A 23438-nucleotide genomic window follows, 5' to 3' on the forward strand; every position below is an offset into this window, starting at 1 on the left:
GAGCCATTGTCCTGACGATTCACTGGGGAGGGGTACCCCCCAAAAACCCCAGCACTCTGCACATGTTCACCAGTCAGCGAGCCTAAGAGCCGCGGAGGATCAGCCCAAAGGCCTGTTTAGTCCAACGCCCCGTTTCAAAGTCCGACACCCCCTTTTTTCTCCCTTTCTGGGCGACGCCCGCGTGTTCAGGCCGCCTGGACAAGCCCCGTCCGTGCGCAAGGGAGGAGGACCTATTGCGCATCAGCCTCGCCCGATCCAGGTGCGCCGGACTACAACCCCCATCAGCCCGCACCCAGCGCTGTCTGGGGGTGGATGGGAGTTGTAGTCCGCCGCCCCCTGGAGCTGGGGAGGTCCGCCCAGGAGGGAGACCCCTCCGAAAGCTGCCAAGCGCGCCCCGCGAACCCGCCTCCTGCGCAGCCATCCATCCGAGCGCAGCGCGGGGCGCCAGCTGCCGAAAGGTTAAGGAGGAGTTGGGGGGGGAAGATCCGGTGGCGGAGGGGTTAAGGCAGCTCTTGGCCGGCCCCCAGCTATTGTGGGGCGGGGGGGGGGCGTGTGCAGGCAGTCAGCTGGTTGGGAGGGGGCCGGACTTCCTGGTGCTGGGGCTTGTCAACAGGCGGAGAGGAAGGCAGGCAGGCAGGCGGGCGAGGGAGGCTGGGCAGCGCTAGGCAGACGGGGAGCCGCCGCCGCCTCTGCGATCGGGGAGGGCTGCCCGGGCTGCCCACCCACCCGCAAAAAGCAAGGAGCCCGGGGGGGGGGGCGCGCAAACGCCGGGCAACTTTGCTCCTCCGCGCAGCAGGCTCCTGCAGAAGTGGCCCCTAACGCCCCCCGGGCCCTTGCGGGCACCCCTTGGAGACCGCCAGGATGCGCCCGCGCCTGAGCAGCGCCCTGGCCCCCTAGCCCCCCAGGAGGGAGCCGGGAGCCCCGCCAGCAACCATGGAGGATCGCCCAGCGGCTGCGAGCGCTCGTCCTTAGGCCCCGGCGGGCCACCCCACGCCCAGCCGCGCCGGATGCTGGCATGCGCCTTCTGCCTGCTGGTGCCCCCGAGACTCGACCCCCGTGGCGTCGCCGGTGAGTCTGGCCTGGCCATGGCCCTGGGCTGGTACTGACCCCGACGGCAGGGCTGGCTCCTTGAGCTGGAGAGGCTGCGCTGCTCCTCTGCCCTCCGCGCCCGCTTTCCTCGGGACCATGAGCGGCGGGAAGAAGAAGAGCGGCTTCCAGATCACCAGCGTCACCTCGGATTACGAGCAGCAGAAGGAGGGGGGCTCGTCCCCAGGAGGGGAGGCCAAGGGCCCCTCCAGCCCCAAAGTGTCCCGGGGCGGCGAGGAAGCCGACCCCCTCGAGGACGACGGCGGAGCCTCTGTGCCCAAGAACGGGCCCTCGGCCTTGGGCTCCCCGGGGGTGGCCCCGGCCTTCCAGGGCCCGGCCGGGGCCGCCTCCCGCTTCCGGGTGGTGAAGCTGGACCAAGGTTCGGGAGAGCCCTACAAGAGGGGCCGCTGGACTTGCCGGGACTTCTACGAGCAGGAGGCGGACTACCACCTGACGGGGCGCCTGGCGGAGTCGGGGAGGCACCCCCAGTCCTTGGACTCCCGGCTGGAGGTGGCCGGGCTCCTGGCCAGGCCCCCCAGCCCCTTCAGCCCCCAGCCCCAGCGCCGAGGGGGCTACCTGCAGTCGCAGCTGGTGCTCCCCTCGCCTGGGCACTCGGGCCACCAGGCCCGCTCGCTGGGAGGAGGCTTGCCCGTGCTCATCCGCCCCATCAGGACTCCCCCCAGCCCCGTGGCACCCCGCAGCCCCCTGGTGGCTCTGGAGACCCGCCCGCCAGCTCCGGGCGAAGGTGGCAGGGAAGCTGGCGAACCGGGCCCCTTGGCGGGCACCATCCCATCATTGATGGTGGAGGAGCACCTGCTGCCCAAGAGCGTCGCCCAGCTCCTCCCAAGGGGGACAGAGGAGCGGCGCAAGGTGAGAGGCGTTGCCCAGCTGTGGTGGGCTTTGCGGGTGCGGGGAGGACGAGGCTCCTGAGTTTATGTGTGCCCATACACCAGGGCCAATTGGGGACACTGTGAATTTCAGCTGAGCCTAAAGAGGATGGATTTAGGCCTGGGAAAGCCCCCAAGCTCACCTGAACCTTACAGGGTGCTCGCTCTGTGTGTATGTGTGTTTTCTTTGCCCTGCGGAACTCCTTGCTGCTTGGAATTATACTTTGCACGTACCAGTTCTCCAGACGCCCTCCTTTCACCTTCCTGGCTGGCAGCACTCAAAACCTTTCAGTTCCACAAATCAGGGGTGGAGGAACGGGGCCTGGGCAAGACTGGCACCCCACAGCGCTTCTGTGGCTCAGCAAGGATTTCATCCCAGGTCGTAGAACCTCCTCCCCACAGCGCTTCGGCCACAGGTCCTCTCTGTCCTAGTTCTCCAGCCTCTGGACATTGCTGCCCTTTCGTGACCGAGGTGCATGATGGGAGAATCTCTTGGTGGGCCCTGGGTGGCCCCATTGGTCTGTTCTGGGGGTGCGATGGGTGGGTGTGGGTGGGCAGACTTTGGCAGCCGGATCCTACCCAGCCAAGCGGGAACTTGGGGGTCCGCAAGCCAGTCCCACCTTTCCCACCCCCGTCAGAACAATGAGCCATTGATTTATTTTGTTGCGGGCTGAGCAGGAAGGAAGGAGCCGGACGCCTGGGTCCTTGGAGGGGCAGGAGGGCCTCTTCTCCCCACACCATCCTCTTCACTCCACCCCCTGCCCCTCTACCAGCCTCCTTCCTCTCTTCCTAGAAATCCCTCTCTGTTCCTTCCAGCCAGGGCACACAGGGCCTCTTGTTTTCTGCCTCATCCGCCCTGACGTTCCTTGGAATAAACCCCCAGTGACCCTCTGCAGCCGTGGGGAGGGGTGTGGGTCTCTCACCGCTCTCTTAACCACCAGGCTCGGGGGGGGGGTTGGCTTTCCCCAAGTCTGCAGGCCAGCGGAAGGCCTTCCAGCTCTGGTGCCCGCTAGAGGTGGGGTGGGTTGGGGGCAGCAGCTGTGGGTCAAGCTCACACTCTCTCTCTCTCTCCCTCCCCACTCTCCCTGCCTCACAGGTCTTGCCCAGAGAGTCCCGCTCGCGCCCATCCTCCCCGGCTCCCCCACTCTTCCGAGATGCCAGCCCCTGCCGCAGGACCTCCGACCCCTTTGGCGCTGGCCGCTTCAGCCTGGCGCGGTCCATGTTTGGCATGGGGGGCGCCCAGGACAGCGACGACGACAGGTGAGGCATGGGGTGGGACGCCCGGGTTTTGTCTGTGTGTGTGTTTGTGTGTGTGGAGGGGGGAATTCTAAAAATCACAGAACTGCAGAGTTGGGCCCTAGAGTCATCTAGTCCAACCCCCAAGTGATGCAGGAAACGCATCTAAGGCAAATTATTATTAATATTAATTTATTGCCTTCACTCTAAGGTCCCAGGGTGGGTTACACCATCAGAACACTGTGGTTTTTTATTTCAAAAGTGGAACGACTTTAAAGGCCGAATGGCCAGTCTGGGAGGTATTGGGGGGCATTGTGCAAATAACAGCCCCTCTTCTCACCCGCCCTTGTCTTTCTCTGAAAGCCCAAGTAGTTATTGGATGCGTGTTGACATGTGGGGGTGAAGGGGGTGCTGGCAGGTTCATAGGAAAGGTAATTCCTTCCCACCCCCCACAAGAACTCAAAGGGAGGCTAAGCAAGGAGTAGTTCCACCAATGGATAATGGCGTAATTTCTTAATTTCCGAGAGGGTAGAGACTGAGGGGCCAAAGGCCTTTTCCCCTCCAGGGTGGGGGAGGGAGGGAGCTGCACTCCGCACATGCTCAGAGGCACCACAGCCTGTGTGACCAGGCTGAGCCTTGGCAAAGCTTGCCTGGGTTCCTTGGTCATAGCTGTCTTGGCGGGAGGCGGGGGGGGGGCGGGGAGAAAGTGTTCAGACTTGGGCAAGAGGAAGGAAATGGGGGGCGGTTAGGACTCCACGCTCTCCTCCCTCCAGCAGCCTCCCGCTGAGAGCGGAACAATTTGTACGAAGCAGCCACATCTGTATCTGGTTGCGTCGTTGCAATATTCATTTGCTGCTCCGGCGACAGGCCGCCCGCGGTGGCTTCGGGACAGGCGTCTCGGAGGGAGGGGAAGCTGCGGTGAGCCCTGCAGCGGAAATTCAGCGGCGGCTCAAAGGGGTGTTTCCAGGGTGCTGAGGACTAGGAGCATGCTTTGAAACGTGGGGAGGGAAAACCTTGAAAGCTGAGGTTTTTAAGCAGAGGTCAGGTGGCCACCTGCCAGTCATTTTTGGGCTGCGATTCCTGCATTGCATGGGGCAGGTCTGGGCGACCGCCGGGGTCCCTTCGTTTTACGAAAAAGGGAAGCTTGCGACTTTTCCCTTTTAGTGGGTGGGTTCCAGGCCTTCTGCTCTCCCAGGCAGGTGAGATTCTCCACACTTCCCTGCCGCTGGGCTATTTCCGTCTCGGCCCTGGGAGCTTGCCAGCCCCTGCAGTGGGCACGGACAGATCTATTTCAAGTGTGACCCTCCATGACCCTCTGCCAGCTCTGCCCAGTTCCGCTCTGCTGCCAAACGCCGTCTCCTCTCCAAGCCGGGGTGGGGGGAACACCACCTCTGCCCTCATTGCCCCCCAACCGCATCATTCGGCCAGCTGCCCTCTCATTGCCATGGCTGGGGGCCCCGTGCTCTCTGGCTCATGCTGGCACCCCAGAACCACGTGCCACGGCCGTCCCTCCTTCTGCGCACATCCAAGCATGCATGGCATTTTTATTTATTTTTAAAAATGTAGCAGGTGGGTTTGCAGCCGCAGCAGGCAGTCCAGGGACCAGAAGCACGCCTGGGAGGGCAGGGCGGGCAGAAAATGCTGCGCATTTCCTCCTCCCTGCCTCCCAGAAGGGAGGAGATGTCTCCAAATGGGGATGAGAGCATTGGCCCGGAAGAAATAGCAGCCGTGCACTGATGCATTGATCCCACATGGGGAGCCAAGGGTTGTCGCGTGTGGGTGGGGGGCAAAAGCAAAGCAACCAGCCCTTACAACCAGGAGCAGGGGGTGGGCAAGTCAGGCCGAAGTCTCCTCCTGAGCACGACTCCCAAGCCCTCTGTCCCCTGGCACACTCCAGCTCCCACATAAGAAAAGCATAGCAGGATCAGGCCAATAGCCCACCTCGCCCAGCGTCCTGTTCCCACAGCGGCCGACCAGATGCCCCTAAAGAAAACCCACAAGTGGAATTTGAGAACAAGAGCCACCTTCTTGTGGCTCCCAATTCAGAAGCATGGCTTTTCCCGACTGTGGAAGCTGAGCATAACCACCCTGGCTGGCTGGCTAGCTAGCTAGCCTGTGTGTGTGTTGTGTGTGTGTGTATTTTCAAGGTACATTTAATAATAATAATAATAATAATAATAATAATAATAATTTTTATTTATACCCCACCCTCCCCAGCCAGGACTGGGCTCAGGGCAGCTAACACCAAATATAAAAACAATTGATTAGAATACAGCTTAAAAAAACAAAATTAAAATACAACAATTAAAACATTGAAATGCAGCCTCATTTCAGTGGAACTTAATCAAAAACTTTTTGGGGGATAGATTTAAAAACCCTCTTTCCCGCAAAGGACGCCAGGGCAGATTCTTCTCACACCGCCCTCTGTTTATCTCCACAGTAACCCTCCAAGGCGAGTTAGGCCACATTTGCACCAAACATTTAAAGTGCTATGATGCCCGCTTCCCCTCTCCCCACAAAACGGATTCTGGGATTGGTTAAGGGTGCTGAGACCTTCCCCAGGGTGGTTTAAAAGTCAGTCTCCCTTCCCAGGGAACTCTGGGAACTGCCTGTTTAAAGCTGCACCGTGGTGCTTTAAAGATATGAACCAGACAGACAGGACAGACCGACCCAGGAGGCTGTGTCTGTGTAGGGATTTGAATCTGGGCCCCTGCCACTTTCAGCCACACAGACCCATCTGCAGCCTCCTCCCTGCTCCTGCAAGCAGGCTGGCTGTTCAGGTCCCACACGGGCAAAACCCTGAATACAGGCGCATGCTTATTTTCACACTGACGGCCTGTGGCTTCCCCACCACCACCACATCTCCAGCGGAGGGGAGAGGTGTTTGCATTTTAACACCTTGCAACCCGAGCCTGGAAGCAAGCGCAGATCGCCCTGGATGGTGCCCGCACTTCTCTCCCTCCCAGCGGTGGGAGAGGCCGGGCCAAAGCCACAGCGAGGAGGAGAAGGCGGCTGGTTTCAGCCAGCACCCACCACATTCCTCCCCGGATTTGGCTCTGCTATTCTTAGCCCTGTTTATGCACTGACTACCTTGGAGGGGCGCGGGAGGACTCCGTGGAGAGGGGGGTGCTGGAGGGCAGCCAGAGGGTGGAGTTAGGGGCAGCGTGGCATTCAGAGCGGGATGCCCCCCTCTGCAGGACAGCCCCGGAATGTGGGGGAAGTTGGCACAGTTGCTACAACCCAGCAGGAGAGGAAGAGACAGAAATAAGGAATAAATCCTTTTGAGGTGTTGGGAGAAGGAGGAGGGTCCATGGAGCTGGTGAGGAGGAGGAGGAGGCCTGGGCTGAGGCGCATGTGAGGCGTGCAGGAAGGAGCGGGTGCAATTCAGAGCAGGCCCCTGTTCCTTCCTGCCCAGCTGGCGCGAATGTGCCCCTGGGCCAAGGAGGATCCTTCTCCCTGTCACTTCCGAAACCTGCAAGACGGGTTCTTGTGCTCACACAGGTTCATGCCCCGCTGACCCCCACCCCACCCCAAACGGTGCCCAGGTCTGGGGTTAACCCGTGGGTTGCTGGGCACCCCCTCTCTCCATTTTTGCCAGGGGTTCGCCAAACTCAACGCCCTCAGGATATCTAGGGCTGCAACTTTCCTCAGCCGCCAGCCCGCTGGAGGGCGGCAGGTTGGCAACAGACCCGGTAGGCGCCGCCTCCGCCAGGCTTTGGCAGAGAGCAATGGCTGCCGGGTGATTTAGGGGAGAATCAAACCCCACCCAAAGCTTTGGACTTCAACAGACATCTTGGGCTGCAATCCCAACATGGTTAGCGGGGCAGGTTTTTCGGGGAAGGAGGCCTTCCTCAAGTTAGACTCAGCAGGGCTCAGCAACCTTTTTCAGCCGTGGGCTGGTCCACCGTCCCTCAGACCATGTGGGGGGCCGGACTATATTTTGAAAAAAAAATATATGAACGAATTCCTATGCCCCAGAAATAACCCAGAGATGCATTTTAAATAAAAGCAGACATTCTGCTCATGTAAAAACACCAGGCAGGACCCACAAATAACCCAGAGATGCGTTTTAAATAAAAGGTCACCTTCTACTCATGTAAAAACACGCTGATTCCCGGACCGTCCGCAGGCCGGATTTAGAAGGCGATTGGGCCAGATCCGGCCCCCGGGACTTAGGTTGCCTACCCCTGAGCCAGAGGGTCCATGAAAAGAGGGCAAACCCCACAGCTCAAGAGCGGGCACCCACCCTGCAGAGGAAAGAAGCACCATTTGCAACAGAACCACAGACTAGCAAAGTTGGAAGGTACCCTAAGGGGACATCCAGCCCAACCCCTGGCAATGCAGGAATCGCAGTGAAAGGAGCCCTGAAAAATGAGCATCCAACCTCTGCTTAAAAACCTCCAAGGAAGGTGCGTCCGCCACCCCCTGAGGGAGTCCGTTCGGCTTTGACCCTCAGACAGCTCTTTCTAACAGCTTCCGGTCTGCCTCATCCCCAAGACCCGGGGCAGTCACAGTGGAACACTCAACTTCCTCCCCACTCCCCTGTAATTTAATTCAGACTCTGTACATGTTTATTCCTGTTTTAAAGCTTAACCGAGCTAGAACATTTTTTTTTGGGGGGTGTTAATTAGATTTGGGCAAATCTCCAAAGCAAAGGGAGAGGCAGAGTTTGGGGGGCAGGCAGTGCCCTCTCTGCCTGCTCCACCCCAAACCCCACTTCCACACCGACACCCGGGGGCTGCAGCTGGCTACCTCCTTGCCCCAGCGAGGGTGGCGTGGGTGGGAAAGCACTGCAGGCCCGCCTTTGGACTCCCACGATCGGCCGGTGGGAGGGGAGGGAAGGAGTTAGGAGGGAAACCAAGGTCACCCTGCACCTTGCCTCACGAGGGAGGGTCATAGAATCCTAGAGTTGGAAGAGACCACAAGGGCCATCGAGTCCAACCCCCTGCCAAGCAGGAAACACCATCAGAGCACTCCTGACATATGGTTGTCAAGCCTCTGCTTAAAGACCGCCAAAGTAGGAGACTCCACCACACTCCTTGGCAGCAAATTCCACTGTCAAACAGCTCTTACTGTCAGGAAGTTCTTCCTAATGTTGAGGTGGAATCTTCTTTCTTGTAGTTTGGATCTATTGTTCCGTGTCCGCTTCTCTGGAGCAGCAGAAAACAACCTTTCTCCCTCCTCTATGTGACATCCTTTTATATATTTGAACCTGGCTATCATATCACCCCTTAACCTCCTCTTCTCCAGGCTAAACATGCCCAGCTCCCTTAGCCGTTCCTCATAAGGCATTGTTTCCAGGCCTCTGACCATTTTGGTTGCCCTCCTCTGGACACGTTCCAGTTGGTCAGTGTCCTTCTTGAACTGTGGTGCCCAGAACTGGACACAGTACTCCAGGTGAGGTCTGACCAGGGCAAAATACAGTGGCACTATTACTTCCCTTGATCTAGATGCTATACTCCTATTAATGCAGTCCAGAATTGCATTGGCTTTTTTAGCTGCCGCGTCACACTGTTGGCTCATGTCAAGTTTGTGGTCAACCAAGACTCCTAGATCCTTTTCACATGTACTGCTCTCAAGGCAGGTGTCACCCATCTTGTATTTGTGCCTCTCAAATCAGTAGAGTTCCTCTTCGAACAGGCTTTGGGAAGGGGAACCCAGGTCTCTGCGTCTGACGTTTGGTCTCAGAATTCAAGAGCTGTAGCGTTGGAAGGGACACCGCAGGGTTATCTAGTCCAGCCCCACCAAAAAGCAGGAATTACAGCTAAAGAATTTGAACTGATTTTGTAATGAAATGATTTTAGAATGTTGTATCATTTTACTGTTGTTAGCCGCTCTGAGCCCAGCTTCGGCTGGGGAGGGCGGAATATAAATAAAACTTTATTATTATTATTATAAGAATCCCTGGCAGGTGGCCGCGCTGCCTCTCCAATGAAGGAGAGTCCATTGCCTCCTGAGGTCATAGAATTAGAAGGGACCCCCCACTGCAATCTAGTCCAACCTCTCTGCAACGCAGGATTTCCCAGCACAAAGCCACCGCCGCAAGTGCCCTACGGACAATCCTGGGTCCCATTTTTTCTCTCCCCTTCACCGCAAGGAGCCCCGAAGTCCCTATGCACACATGTATGTGTGTGTCTGCACATACCCACACCCACACACCCACCCCTTCCTTCTTTCCTCCCCCCCCCCCCCGCCAAGGCTGGGCTGGACTCCGGAGCTCCCCCCGCCGACCCCCCCCCCGCTGAGGAGCGCCTGGTGCTGTGTTATGTAATGCCTTTGGGCTCTGGTCCCAGTTTCCATGGCGACGTCCCCACACCCCCTGGCATTCCCCCCCCCCCCGGACCGGATTGGCATAAACAGAGGGTGGCAGGTTTATAAAGGCCCCTTTGTGATTCCGCCCTCCCTGCTGCATCACAGCCAAGAACAAGGCAAGGGTGAAGGGAAGGTGGACTTTTTTTGGTGGGGGTGGGTGGGCAAAGCAAACAGCATTGATTTTGCTGTTCCCTTTCCAGGGTGGGTGGGGGGCCATCTGATTTGAGGGTGCTCCTCAAGGCACAAGTCCTCTGTGTGTGTGTGTTTGCGGAAAGCGGGGAGAGTGGGGAATGGTGCAGCTGATGTCCCTGGCTGTCATTGATGGGGCGTGGGGTGTGGGGAGGAGAAAGAAAGGAATAAAAAAACACACACACACAGCCACATGGCCTTGGCCAATGGGAGTGAATGAGAGGGGGCCCGAGCGCCAGGCACAGAGATGGCTATTTATGCCCGGCCAGGGAGCACCGCTGGGCATCGCTGCCCAGGGAGCCCATCCCAGCGGTTCAGCGCCTCCTGCTGCCGCTGCCACCCGGCCCCCTCACTCCACCCAGGACTCCTGGGTTCCTGCCGCAGCGCTTCTAGACAGAAGACCACCGCCAGCTCGTGCAGGATCTGGGAGCGGAAGAGGACCTTAGCGAGGAGGGATCTGGGCTAGGGGTCAAAGGGCGCCTGAGGACTCTGGCGGCCCAGAAGCGCAGGACCTTCCTCGACCGCCAGCCCCCGGAAGACCTGAGGAGGGAGCCGTTATGGTGCTGGACTCCCTGGGGGTGTCTGTCAAGTCCAGGGTGAGCGCCTTCGAGGTGCAGCAGGAGCCCCAGGGCTGCGGCTGCTGCATGCTCCCCGATTCGAGGGACCCTCGGCGCCCCCGGCAGCGGGGCTGCACCTCCCCGGCCCACTCCAGGGACTTGTCCCCTGCGAAGCCGAGAGAGACCCCCAAGGGACGCAGGAAGCTGAATGGACGGAAGAAAGAGGTGGACAAGACCCTCGTCTCCCTCCTGCTTGTCCTGCACAGGTAGTAGAGGGGGCAGATTTCGGGGGTGGGAGTTTGAGGCAAGCATGGGGGGTGTTTGGGGGGGCGTTGATAGTTGGGCAGGGGTATTGAGGCTAAGGAGGGAGTGTGGGGTCAAGGGCATCAGAGGACAACTGTGGGTGGGCCAGGGAGAACCTCAAAACCCTGTTCCGCCACAAACCTGTTTCCTGTATAGCCTTGGAGTAATCTCTCTCCCTGGCTTACCTTGCAGGGTTCCTGGGAGGATAGAGGAGGGATGGGGGAGCTCTCAGGAGGAAGGGCCTGAGTGAAAAATGCAGACGAGCTTGTTGTGTGTGCCAGGAGGAGGCCGAGTGTTCGATTAGCAACAGGTATGGGGAACCTGGGAATCTCCCGCCATTGTTGGACTGCCAGTTCCCAGCTGCCCGATAGCCAGGGATCCTGGTGGTAGAGCTCCATGTTAGTCACCTCTGGAGTAGGGGAAAGGCAAGGGAGCTCCCTGGAGCCCTTGACTGGCCACGGGTGCAAATGGAGCCCTGTGTTGATTGGGAGCTTGGTCTACTCCTGCCAGGAAACCCTGGGCTGACGTTTCAGGAGATCCAAGCGGTCCAAGCTGGAAGCATCAAGGCAAGGGTTTCTCTGCAGAGAAAAGCAACTGCTTTTAAATATCTTTAATTGTATTAGTTTCTTGGGAAAGTTTAAATCTGTTTTTGCTTTTTTATTATTAAGGAAAGGTGCATCTGTTTTGCTGCCCTGGGCTCCTTGGGGAAGATGGGCAATCCCTCAATCAGAAAAACAACCCCCAAACCCACTGGGGTGTGCCCAGAATTAGGGTGCTTATTTTGCAGCGTGTCACGACTAAACTGGTGGGTCTGGAGACACACAGCCTCCCAAGACAGAAGCCTTTCCCTGCTAACCCTCCTCCACCTGCCCCCCCTCCCAGGTGCAGTTGTCCTCACTGGCCGGTGAAAGGTGCGCTGGTCTCGCTTCAAGTCTTCTTCTCGTTACCACTTAATTCTTACAAGCATTACAAGGCATGCATTTGGGGGTAAAGAATTAGGTGGTGTTGTCTGGGGATGGCGCCTAGCAAGGTCTTGTTTAAGAGATATTTGTGGCTGTGTGACGATACCATTCAAGCTCATTGGAAGTGCAATCCCCCACCCAGCAAGAATTTTGGACACTGTAAGGTTATCCCCCCCAGTTGCGATCGCTGCATTGTGGGGGTTGGACTAGACAACGCTTTTGGCACCTTCCAATTCTGTAGTTCTACGACTCCACGATTCTAGTGCCCAGAATACTTTGAGGGGGGAAAGTGTTTTAGAAGTATAGTATGTATGCCGTCCCTGTGTTGCAAAGGAGGGAGGCGAACTCAAAGGGAGCTGAGCGTGTGATGCAGCAGCAAAAATAGCTAACACAATCCCACCGGAGTCTGGTGTCCAGATTGAGGGGTCAGAGTCCTGTGTCCAGTTCTGGACACCACAATTTAAGAGGGATATTGACAAGCTGGAAGGTGTGCAGAGGATAAAGACCAAGATGACCAAGCGTCTGGAAACCAACCCTTGCGAGGAACGGTTGAGGGAGTTGGGTATGTTTAACCTGGGGAAGAAGAGACTGAGAGGGAATGTGAGGACCAAATATTTAAAGGGCTCCCACACGGAAGAGGGGGCAAGCTTGCTTTCTGCTGCCCCAGAGGGAAAGACCCGAACCAATTGATTGAAGCTGCAAGAAAGGGGATTCCCAAGAAACATTAGGAAGAATTTTCTAGTGTGGTCTTCAGCTGTACAGCGGTACCTCGGGTTAAGAACTTAATTCGTTCCGGAGGTCCGTGCTTAACCTGAAACTGTTCTTAACCTGAAGCACCACTTTAGCTAATGGGGCCTCCTGCTGCTGCCACACCGCCGAAGCCTGATTTCTGTTCTTATCCTGAAGCACTATTTCTGGCTTAGTGCAGTGTGTAACCTGAAGCGTATGTAACCTGACGCATATGTAATCCGAGGTACCACTGTAGTTCGTGCCTTGCAGGGGGTTGAACTAGATGACCCTAGCACCGTATCTTCCAGCTGTACAATTCTACGAGTAGGAAAGCCTTGGGAGAACAGAAGTGGTGGAGGTTGGCTAAAGAGTGGTGTGTGTGTGTGTGTGTGTGTGTGTCTTGCCTCCTGATCCACCTGTCCGTCTCTTCCTCACAGCGGAACCAACAGCAGCATGATCGCCATAGACAACAAGATTGAACAAGCCATGGTGAGTCAAAGGGGTGGGGGAAAGGTGGCAGGCCCCCTCCCGGCTGGGACTGTGGCCCTGCTGAGCTCTGTCCAGACTCTGAAGCCCTCTACACATGGGCAGGAAAGGGTCATAGTGGGTGAACAGATGAGCATCCCTCTCGAAAAAGAAAAAAGCAAGGGTCCAGCCAGACTGGCCCACAAAATACGCATTTTAGGCAATCTATTTGTTCATACCTGAGCGGCTTACGTTCAGATGTGACTTTAACCCTGGGTTCCCCCATCCCTTCTCCCCGTTTTTTGCTATCTGCCGCTTCCGTAGAAGCTGCTCCTCATCCAAGTCGCCCATGTAAAAAAATAAAATAACGGACAATGGTACCCACGGAAAACTGGCGGGAGTGCTTTTAAAGCGGAGCAGGCGTCACCTTCGGATTTTCTGAGGGCAGGAAAACTCCAGGTTTAGCAGGGGGCTGTTTGGGACAGCAGCTGCATCGATAAGGTGGGAATTAAAGCGTATAGTTAAGCTATGGAACTCCCTGCCACAGGACGCAGTTACCGGCTCCAATCTGGATGGCTATAAAGAGGATGGGATAAATCCATGGGGGAGGAGAGGGCTATTGATGGCTATGAGCCAGGATGGCTTCGCCCTGCTTCTTCAGCTGGAGGCTGAATACCAATGGCTGGAAGCCACAGGAGGTTTGCTTGAATCCTGTTTTGGGGCTCCCCATTTGGACACCTGGCAGGCCACTGAGAAGAGGATCCCGGACTAGGCGGGCCATTGGTGTGATGCAGCAGGCGCCTCTTACGTTCTTAACAGCCTCTGAATACTCCTCTGCAAGGGGAGGGCTAGTCGTGAGGGCAATCCATGGGTCTTTACATGCTGGAGGGTCCCTGCTTCAATCCTCAGCAGCTCCAAGAAGGGCTGAAATCCTGAACGGCAAGTGTTGATGAGCTAGCTGGACCAGACAGTCTGGTCTGGGAGGAGGAGGCTGCCAAATCAGAATTGAGAATCAGTTGTAGGCACAGGGTTTCTGCGGTTGTGTGTGTGTGGAGGCAGCAACTCTTCGGCTGCGACTCCTTTGTTGCAGGAGTTTTGGCCTGTAGCAGGCATGTCGATCGCAATCTGCTGGTCAGTCGCGGGTGCCTTCCAGGTCGATCTTTGGTTGAATTGAAAAACGAACTCAAAAATCGGAGGCTCTCGGGAGTTGGACGTGCCTGGCCTATATGATCTTTAGGGGGCCCCTTCCAACTCTACAATTCTATGACCTCAGAAGGCAGTGGACTCTCTTCCATTGGAGGTTTAAAAGCAGAGGTGGGCAGGGGGCATCTTTCAGGGATTAAAGGTAAAGGGACCCCTGACCATTAGGTCCAGTCATGACCAACTCTGGGGTTGTGGCGCTCATCTCGCTTTACTGGCCGAGGGAGCCGGCGTGCAGCTTCCGGGTCATGTGGCCAGCATGACAAAGCCGTTTCTGGCGAACGAGAGCAGTGCATGGAAACGCTGTTTACCTTCCCGCCGGAGCGGTACCTATTTATCTACTTGCACTGGTGTGCTTTTGAGCTGCTAGGTTGGCAGGAGCAGGGACCAATCAACGGGAGCTCACCCCGTCGCAGGGATTCAAATCGCCGACCTTCTGATTGGCAAGTCCTAGGCTCTGTGGTTTAACCCACAGCGCCACCCACGTCCCCTTTCAGGGATTAATAGGCTGCAATACTGCGGAACTGTTGGTTACCGAAGCTGGGGAGGATTTTAGAAAAGACGCTGGGGAGATAAACGGCCTCTTTCGGAGCCTGCGGGAGGGAGTTCCACAGTTGATGTGCTGCATGAACTACTTTACAAATGCTACGATCCTGTGCGTGGAGGCTTCCCACATGCCTGACGGTGTCCCTGGCCTCTCTCTCTCTCTGTGTGTGCCCCACTCCTCTCTAGGACCTGGTGAAAAGCCACCTGATGTTTGCCGTGCGGGAGGAGGTGGAGGTCCTGCGGGAGCAGATCAAGGAGCTGTCGGACCGCAACGCCATGCTGGAGCAGGAGAACGCCCTCCTGCGCTCCCTGGCCAGCGCAGAGCAGCTCAGCCGCTTCCAGGCCCAGCTCCACGCCAACGCCAAGCCTCCTTCCGGCGGTGCCGCGTGACCCTGGGCCGGCAGGAGGGGGCTGGACTTGGACACTGAGGGGTGTGTGTGTGTTTGCGTGTTTTGGGGAGGGGGCACTCACTAATGGATTTCCCGCAGATGTGAAACGTGGGTGGGGGGGCACTAGCATTGCTGGAAGGGGTGTGTGTGTGTGCGTGTGTGTGTGTGGAGCCAGCCTTTTGGGGTGCAGGGTTGGGGGGGGGGAGAAAGGGGGCCTACTAACACAGCATGTGCCTTTTCGGGGGTGGAATCAGGACTTGGTTTTACCCCCCCAGCTCTGGGAGTGGGGGGACCTTTTTTTTGCGCAAAGACACGATTTACCGGCTGCGGAGGGGGACTGCCAGGTTGGTGGGCTGGGGCGGGGGCTTTTGGGGAGGGAAGCCGCTCACAGACTTGGGAGTGATTCCCGCCTGCCCCTTATGGGCCTGACTTAACGCCCCTTGGCCAAATCTCATTGGGACAGCTCTGCAGTTGCCCCATTGAAATGGGGAACGGGATGGGGTGTGGGGCCGGAGACACGATTGGGGGCGAGGGGTGCAGGCCAGGTTGGGTTGGGGGCGGGTGGAGCTGGCAATAAATTTTCTATTAAGGACACTTTTGCAGTATTTCAGGTTATTAAAGTACAAGACTGCTAATGTCACTCTGTGTGGCGTGTGGATCTCTGGGCTCAAGGGGGCATGGGCTGGGGGTTCAGTTCAGAGGGGAAATGCTTTGTCGGTGTATGATGCAAATGTCGAAAGCAGCTGCAAGAAGGGCGGCAGAGGCATCACAGGACATTTACAGAATCACAGTGAAATTGGAAAAGGGACCCCCCCTCCCAAGGGTCATTAGTCCAGCCCCCTGCAATGTAGGAAGCGTGGCTAAAGAAGCCCTGGCAGATGGCCGTCCGACCTCTGCTTAGAAACCGCCAGTGCACTCCTCCCACCACCTGGCAAACACACACACACACACAGAGGCCACATCCCCTGCCAGGCCCACCAGGCCTCTGCAGTCCATCCCACAGTAACCCACATCCCCAAGATTGCACCATGAGGTAAAGAAGCTTGCTGACCTTGGCAGCCTCCGAGTGGCTCTGGTAAGCGAGTCAAGCTGTACATAAAATCCAGGGAGGAATCCCCTTCCTGCCCCCACCTCTAACTCAAAGGAATTTCCTCCTACACCCAAGAAACCCACACGCAAGCACAAACTGTCCCCTGAGCATAAGGAACCTTACTTGCCCTCTAGGCACCAAGTGTCCCCCTTCCCCTTTGAAGGAAGCAGGTGGAACTGGCCGTGAGCTTCCCAAAATCTGCAGCTGTTTCTATTATTTATTTTACTGCGATTGTATCCCACCATTTCCCTGCAAGGAGCTCAAGGTGGCGTACATAGTTCTCCCCCTTCCTCACTTAATCCCCACAACAGCCCTGGGAGGTAGCTTAGGCTGAGAGGAGTCAAGGACTGGCCCAGGGTCACCCAGTGAGTTTCACGGCCACCAAATGGGTTCCCCCCCCCAACCCTGGTCTCTCCCAGGTCTTAGCCCCCCCGCCCTTAACCAGCGGCTCCAGTCGCACCCAGGGAAACGCTGGATGCGGGAGGGAGCCTGGCGTGAGCAGCGGCAGCAGTAGAGGGGCACGTGCCACGCAGGCGGGGTGACAAGGGCTATTGTTCTTCCCCGGCCCCTCTCCCCCTTCCTGCGCAGGATCATCGTGTTCCCACAGGGCATGGGACAAACAGCAGCACTGAGCGACGCACAGTTGCTGGGATGAAAAGCACCTTGTTTGTTGTGTCGTGGGCCAGCCCAGTCTGGAAGCATTAGGCAACACCCCCCCCTCCACACACACGCACTGCTGCAATAAAAGCACCCGCCTCACACTTCTTGCAAGAGGCAGCCCTGGAAGCTGAGCAGAGTTGTGATCTGGCACCAACCTCCCCCCAGCACCACCTCCTTGGGGTAATTTTCCAGCAGGAGGAAAGAGTATTGCTCCTGTGCGCTAATCCTGCTTGCTGTTTTCCCACAGCCACAGATGGTCCACTGGCCTGATCCGGAACAAGGCTCTCCTCATGTGCTAAATCTTATTTATTCAATAGGTTGTTAGCCAACCTTTTCTCCACTCCGCTCACAACTCTGCATGATAAGGTTCGGCCGAGAGTGATACAGACTAGCTGTCGGGGGGGGGGGCGCACACCCAGTGAGTTTCACAGCTGAGTCAGGTGTTAGTTTGACACTCTTTAACCACTGTACACCACCACCACCAGCCCTCCTGAGTGAGAACATCATAGTCTGCACATCATAGGAAGTCAAAACTACTTATGGCATTGTACATGGCTCTCCTCCTTCCTCATTTACAACAGCCCTGTGAGGAAGGTCAGGCACAGAGAGAAAACTTTTAATATTTTAATTTTCGTATGCGTTACTTTAAAGTAACGTAGATTTTTCTTGTTCTATCTTTTCGTAAACCGCATTGAGGTTTGTTTGCTCTTTTTTTTTTACAATCAAGCGCTCTATAAAACCTAGTAAATAAATAAGTCCTGTCTCCCCCCCCCCCAATAAAAAATATTAAAGCACTGGTTGATGCTTTTGAATTCTGGTGCTGGAGGAGACTCTTGAGAGTCCCATGGACTGCAAGAAGATCAAACCTCTCCATTCTGAAGGAAATCAGCCCTGAGTGCTCACTGGAAGGACAGATCCTGAAGCTGAGGCTCCAAGACTTTGGCCACCTCAGGAGAAGAGAAGACTCCCTGGAAAAGACCCTGATGTTGGGAAAGATGGAGGGCACAAGGAGAAGGGGACGACAGAGGACGAGATGGTGGGACAGTGTTCTCGAAGCTACCAGAATGAGTTTGACCAAACTGCGGGAGGCAGTGGAAGACGGGAGGGCCTGGCGTGCTCTGGTCCAGGGGGTCACGAAGAGGCGGACACGACTCAACGACTAAACAACAACAACAAAGCATTGGTAGAGCAACGTAGCTCCAGGTGTTTCAAGTGAGTGAGCCAAGTCGTATGCTGTTCAGGAAGGCAAAGGTAGGGGAACGATGCCCACCATCAAGTCAGAAACCTAAATCCATAGGAAATACCATTGGGCTAGTATCTCCCCAGAAAAGCTCAGCCAGGTGGCCGGTCATCCTGGTGCCGGACAACAGATTCAAGCAGAAGTATTCAGCCTAACACCACCCCAGTTCCAGATTTGGTCCCTTGACTTTGTCCCATACTGGTCCACGGAAGCTTCAAACGACGGTCTCCCTGGAAACTGTTCCCTAGCAACCGGCTATTTGCCGCAAATATCCCTAGAAGAATCATGGGGCTGTGGCGTTCCTCCTTGTTCTCCCTAGCCTGGATCTTGGCGACCCCTGCCCACTCGAGGAGGCAGAGGGTCAGCGAGCTGGGCCCGGATCAGGGTGAACCGCAGGAGGAAGCCTGCTCCCTCGGGATTGGTGGGGGCTGGCTAGCCAGCCATGACTGCACCTTGCCGCTGCTGCTGGTCCTCTCAGGCGCTCTCGCCCTAATTTATGTCTTCCTCTTCAAAGGGCAAAGGGTGAGTCTGGGAGGGCGTAAGGGCCGCCTGCCGGCTCAAGCAAAGCACCTCTTTGTGATGGCAAGCCTTGCTGGATCAGGCATCTAATCCAGCACCTTGGTCTCGCAGTGGCCAAATGCCCCTAAGAATCTAGGAATTGAGATAGACTACCTTGGGACCTGGAGGTTCTGTAAAAGTCTGGCTGATGGATCAGTCCAGTAGCCCATTCAGAACCATTGCTGCCTCCAACCGTGGAGGCCGAGCCGAGCCACTGTGGCTAGGAGCCGTTCATAGTCTCCTCCTCCTCCTCCTCCTCCAGGAATTCCTCTAATCTGCTTTTAAAGCCATCCAAGTGGGAACGAGTTCCACAGTTTAAGCCTGTGCTGCGTGAAGGACTTTCTACCTGCCCTGAATCTCCCAATCAAGTTTCTGAAATTCCTCAGGCACCAGATGCATTTTGCTACTTGGTGTGAGTCCAGTTGCGTCTACGTGGAGATTTCTGGGCACCAGGATGGTGACCACAGTTTAAAAGCCTCTGCCTTAGTCCATAGTTAATAGCATTCCCATTTCCATTGTGTGTGCTTCTCCCTCTTGCATCCTGGAACAAGTGAATTGTTGTAAGAGCGAGCTACAGTCAAGCAATGCAGCTGAGATCATAGAATCGTAGAAATTTAGCGCTGGAAGGGACCCGAGGGTCATCTAGTCCAACCCCCTGGTGAACAGACATTCCTTTGTGGTGACCGTAACCTAGATTCAAGGTGCCATCTGGTCCCTAGCTTGTACATCTGAATTACTAACACTGCTTCCAATGCTCAGCTTCATTGGACGTCCACATGTTCCTGATTTATGAGAGAAAAAACTTTTCCCTATCTTCTTTCCAGTGTGGTGTAGTGGTTAAGAGCAGCGGACTTGTAATCTGGTGAACCGGGTTCGATTCCCTGCTCCTCCACATGCAGCTGCTGGGTGACCTTGGGCGTCACACTTCTCTGAAGTCTCTCAGCCCCACTCACCTCACAGAGTGTTTGTTGTGGGGGAGGAAGGGAAAGGAGATTGCTAGCTGCTTTGAGACTCCTGAAGGGGAGTGAAAGGCGGGATATCAAATCCAAACTCCTCTTCTTCTTCTTCTTTCTCCGCCTCTACCCATTTCCCCGCTTTACTCTCCTTTTCTCTAAACTGAAAAGCCCCAAACACTGTAACTTTCCCTCCAAGCGAGTCGCTTCATCCCCTCGATCATTTTGGTTGCCCTTTTCTGAACCCTTTTCCAACTCGACAGCATCCTTTTTGAGGTGAGGCAACCAGAACGCTACCGAGTATTCCACAAGCGGTCACATCATAGGCTTGTATAACGGCGTTATGAAATCGGCAGTTTTGTTTTCGGTTTCTTCCCTCACCATCCCTGGCATGGAATTTGCCTTTTCCACGGCTGCCGCACACCAGGTTGACGACACCTATGCTGAGCTCTCCGCCTGTGACCCCACGATTTCATTCCTGGTCCACACCTCTTTTATCAGCCAACATGGCGGCAATCTCGATTTCCTGTTCTTGTTGAGACATGCCTTCGCTTATCTCCGAAAGGGAAGTTGCAGCAGCGCTGGCTCTCCACGGGAAGGCTCAGCGGCCCGCCATGTGTTTGTTTAGCTCTGCTCAGAAAACTATTTATGCTACTGACCATCGCAGCGTCTGGTGGCCATGAATCCCCAGGAATAATTGCACGTTGTCTGGGGAAGTACTTATCTTTTTGTTTTGCCTTTCAGCCGTCTGCCTGCCAATTTTGTGTGTGGCTAGACTCAGAGGCAGGGCGAATGATATATCTCCCTTGTTTTTGTTCTAAATGTCTACTCCGTGCCCTCGCAGGCTGTGCCGGAACCAAGTTTTAACCACCTGTGGAGGAAACAGACAGAGAAAAGTCTTTCTCCTTCTCTCCTAACACCAGAACTCGTGGCCATCCCATGGAGCTGAACGCTGCAGATCCACTGCAGAAAGAAAATCTGTCTTCACAAAACACAGAGTTGAAGTGTGGAACTCACTCCCGCAGGGGGACAATAATGGCCAGCAATTTGGATGCCTTTAAAAGAGGTCTGCACAAATTATAGAAGGAGGAGAGAGCTATTAGCCACAACAGCTACTATTGCTTGATCCGTTGGGCTCTTTTCATGTTATTAAGGAAGATTATTCTTATCTATTCCTTCATTCAGTTGGGATCAGGGAGGGTGAAAGGTGCTTCCCCCCAAATCGGCTCACGCCCTCCTCTCTGCCTTCAGGATGTTCCGGGACTTCTAGTAAGGCGGAAGACAGGAAGGGAGAGCGAATCACCTGTTTACTGGGAGAGTGAGGGGAAATTTGCGCAATCAGGGGGTGCAACTGCTGTGCCACTGACTAGCTGTGATTTCTGCATTGCGGAAGGTGGACTCAAATAACCCTTCAAGTTCTGCAATTCTAAGGAGATGTTCTTCCCTGGAGGTTGCCCCGACCCCCACCCCGGAAATCCTTTCCCTGCTGTGAGGTCTGTCTAGGGCTGCTCAGGGGCATACAAGGCACTGTGCCTATGCTCAGGGGAAAAACAAAAATCCCTTTTTTAATCTTGCATGTTCCAGGACTGGGCTGCTGCCCTGAAAAACAGGTTCTATTCCCTGGCTCGATTTCTGCCTTGGTGGTTGAAAGATGGAAGCCTCCCGCACTTCTTCAGAGGCGTGTCAAAGGAAAAGGTAAAGGGACCCTGACCATTAGGTCCAGTCGTGGCCAACTCTGGGGTTGCAGCGCTCATCTCGCTTTACTGGCCGAGGGAGCTGGCGTCCAGTTTCCGGGTCATGTGGCCAGCAGGACTAAGCCGCTTCTGGCGAACCAGAGCAGCGCACGGAAACGCCATTTACCTTCCCACCGGAGTGGTACCTATTTATCTACTTGCACTGGTGTGCTTTCGAACTGCTAGGTTGACAGGGGCAGGGACCGAGCAACGGGAGCTCACCCTGTCGCCGGGATTCGAACTGCCAACCTTTTGATTGGCAAGTCCTAGGCTCTGTGGTTTAACCCACAGCGCCACCCGCATCCCATGTCAAAGGTACCGTCCCCTTTATGACCCATTTCTTGTGTTCCAAGGCTGAGCCCTTGCGCTTCTCTAGGGATAAACCTGGGAACAGAGCTGCCTTCTTGGTCCATACTGGTATTGCCCACACTGGCTGGCAGCTTGGCACGCCAGGGTTTAAGGCCTGAGTGCCTTTCCCAGCCTTACCTAGCGACACTGCTGGGGATTGAACCCAGGTCCACACCAAGCAGGTGCCCTCTCGTCGAGTTGCAGACCTTTCCCAATCAGACCCATTGGTCCATCCAACTCGGTAGTGCCCACACTGACTGGCAGCAGGGTCTCTCCAGGGTTTCAGAAAGGGAGTCTTTTGCAGCCCTGTCTGGAGGTGCTGCTGGGGATTGAACCCAGGTCTCTCGTCGAGCTGCAGGCCTTTCCCAATCAAACCCATTGGTCCATCCAGCTTGGTGGTGCCCGCACTGACTGGCAGCAGCGGCTCTCCAGGGTTTCAGAAAGGGAGTCTTTTGCAGCCCTGCCTGGAGGTGCTGCTGGGGATTGAACCCAGATCTCTCGTCGAGCTGCAGGCCTTTCCCAATCAAACCCATTGGTCCATCCAGCTTGGTGGTGCCCACACTGACTGGCAGCAGCGGCTCTCCAGGGTTTCAGAAAGGGAGTCTTTTGCAGCCCTGCCTGGAGGTGCTGCTGGGGAATGGACCGGGGGCCTTCTGCATGCCCACTCAGCCACAATGGCCCCCTTTCCCCCCGCAGGGTGCAGAAGCCGCCGCGGACCGAGACGCCCGGCTGGATGAGTCCCTGCTGCGCGAGGTCTCCAGCATCCTCCAAGTTATCCGGCACCGGCTGTGGGAGGTCGTGCAGGACAGGCGGAAACAGCGCAGCCCCAAACGGAGAGCGTCGGAGCGCTAGACCAGAGCAGAAGCACTGTTGCCACGTGGGGCGAGGAGGGTCTCTCTTCTGGTTGTGCAGCCGGGGAATAAACGGGAAGCGGAGAAAAACGGCTTCCCTCTTGCGTTGCCTCTGCTGTTGCGTTTCTTATTACTTCGTAGGGCTGTAGCGTTGGAAGGGACCCCCAAGGGACATCTAGTCCAGCCCCCTGCGGCAAACGCAGGAATCGCAGTTGGAGAATCCTTGACGGACAGCTGCCCGAGCTCTGTGGATTTAATAATTAATAGTTAATAATATTAATAAGGTTATTCTTTATACCCTGCTCATCAGCCTGGGTTTCCCCAGCCACTCTGGGCGGCTTACAGCACATATAAAAACATAGTAAAACATTATTTTGAAACATATATTTAACGCTGTACTGTTTTTGACACTTGATTGGCAGCTGCCCAGAGTGGCTGGGGAAACTCAGCCAGACGGGCGGGGTATAAATAATAAATTGTTATTATTATTATTAGGCATTAAAAATTTAATGCATTCATCTCCTATCCTATATATACTATATATATATCTATAGCTATATCTATATATCTGTGTGCGTGTGTAATACTCTCTATATACGTGTGCATATATTCACACACAGAGAGTTAAAAGCAGGTATTAAAAGTATTTTTTAAAAAGGGATTAAAATCAGCAGCAGCTGAAACACACACAAATCTAGTCTGTTTAGGTCTGGACAGGGCTTGTTATTATACTTAGCCAAAACTATACAGTACACCTTTAAAAGAATATGGAAAAACTGGATTTTTAATAGGTAAAAATTTAATGTTATAATATATTAAGATGAAAGATCAGGATAATAAGGAGGGAAAGGAATTGCTGAACTAATAAATTGAACTGGAATACAAAAAAGGGAGGTATGAGGAGGTCCGGGAAACAAGTAAATGAAAGATAAGTGATGAAAAGATGGAATTATTTTTAACTGTTTTTTTATTTCTTATTTTTTCTTCTTTTTTATTATGTAATATTGTGAAAACTTTAATAAATATTTATATATATAAAAAAACAAATTTATAATAGCAAAAGCATCAGTGAACTCCTCAAAAAAAACTTAAAAAAAACTATACCCTACACCTCTTCTTGACCCCCAAGAGAATATAAAACAAA

At 55.1% G+C, this 23438-nt stretch overlaps 1 protein-coding gene across 1 annotated transcript; it reads left to right on the top strand.

Moving 5' to 3' along the window:
- Nucleotides 1–557: 557 nt before the first annotated feature.
- TSC22D4 (TSC22 domain family member 4) lies at nt 558–22404 on the top strand. The gene is made up of 6 exons (XM_082197782.1): nt 558–1956; nt 3070–3233; nt 12699–12750; nt 14659–18373; nt 20947–21057; nt 22140–22404. The coding sequence occupies exons 1-4, from the start codon at nt 1186–1188 to the stop codon at nt 14860–14862; spliced, it is 1191 nt and encodes a 396-aa protein (XP_082053908.1). The 5' UTR covers nt 558–1185; the 3' UTR covers nt 14863–18373; nt 20947–21057; nt 22140–22404.
- The last annotated feature ends 1034 nt before the right edge of the window (nt 22405–23438 follow it).

This window comes from Podarcis vaucheri (assembly GCF_965113315.1).
Source record: "Podarcis vaucheri genome assembly, chromosome: 13".
Taxonomy (NCBI): domain Eukaryota; kingdom Metazoa; phylum Chordata; class Lepidosauria; order Squamata; family Lacertidae; genus Podarcis; species Podarcis vaucheri.

Excerpts from the sequence above, each read along its gene's own strand:
- TSC22D4 (XM_082197782.1), top strand. The coding sequence starts at position 1,186 with ATGAGCGGCGGGAAGAAGAAGAGCGGCTTCCAGATCACCAGCGTCACC. Across the intron at positions 3,234-12,698 it reads CAGGACAGCGACGACGACAG|CGGAACCAACAGCAGCATGA; the intron begins GTGAGGCATGGG and ends TCTTCCTCACAG. Across the intron at positions 12,751-14,658 it reads ACAAGATTGAACAAGCCATG|GACCTGGTGAAAAGCCACCT; the intron begins GTGAGTCAAAGG and ends ACTCCTCTCTAG.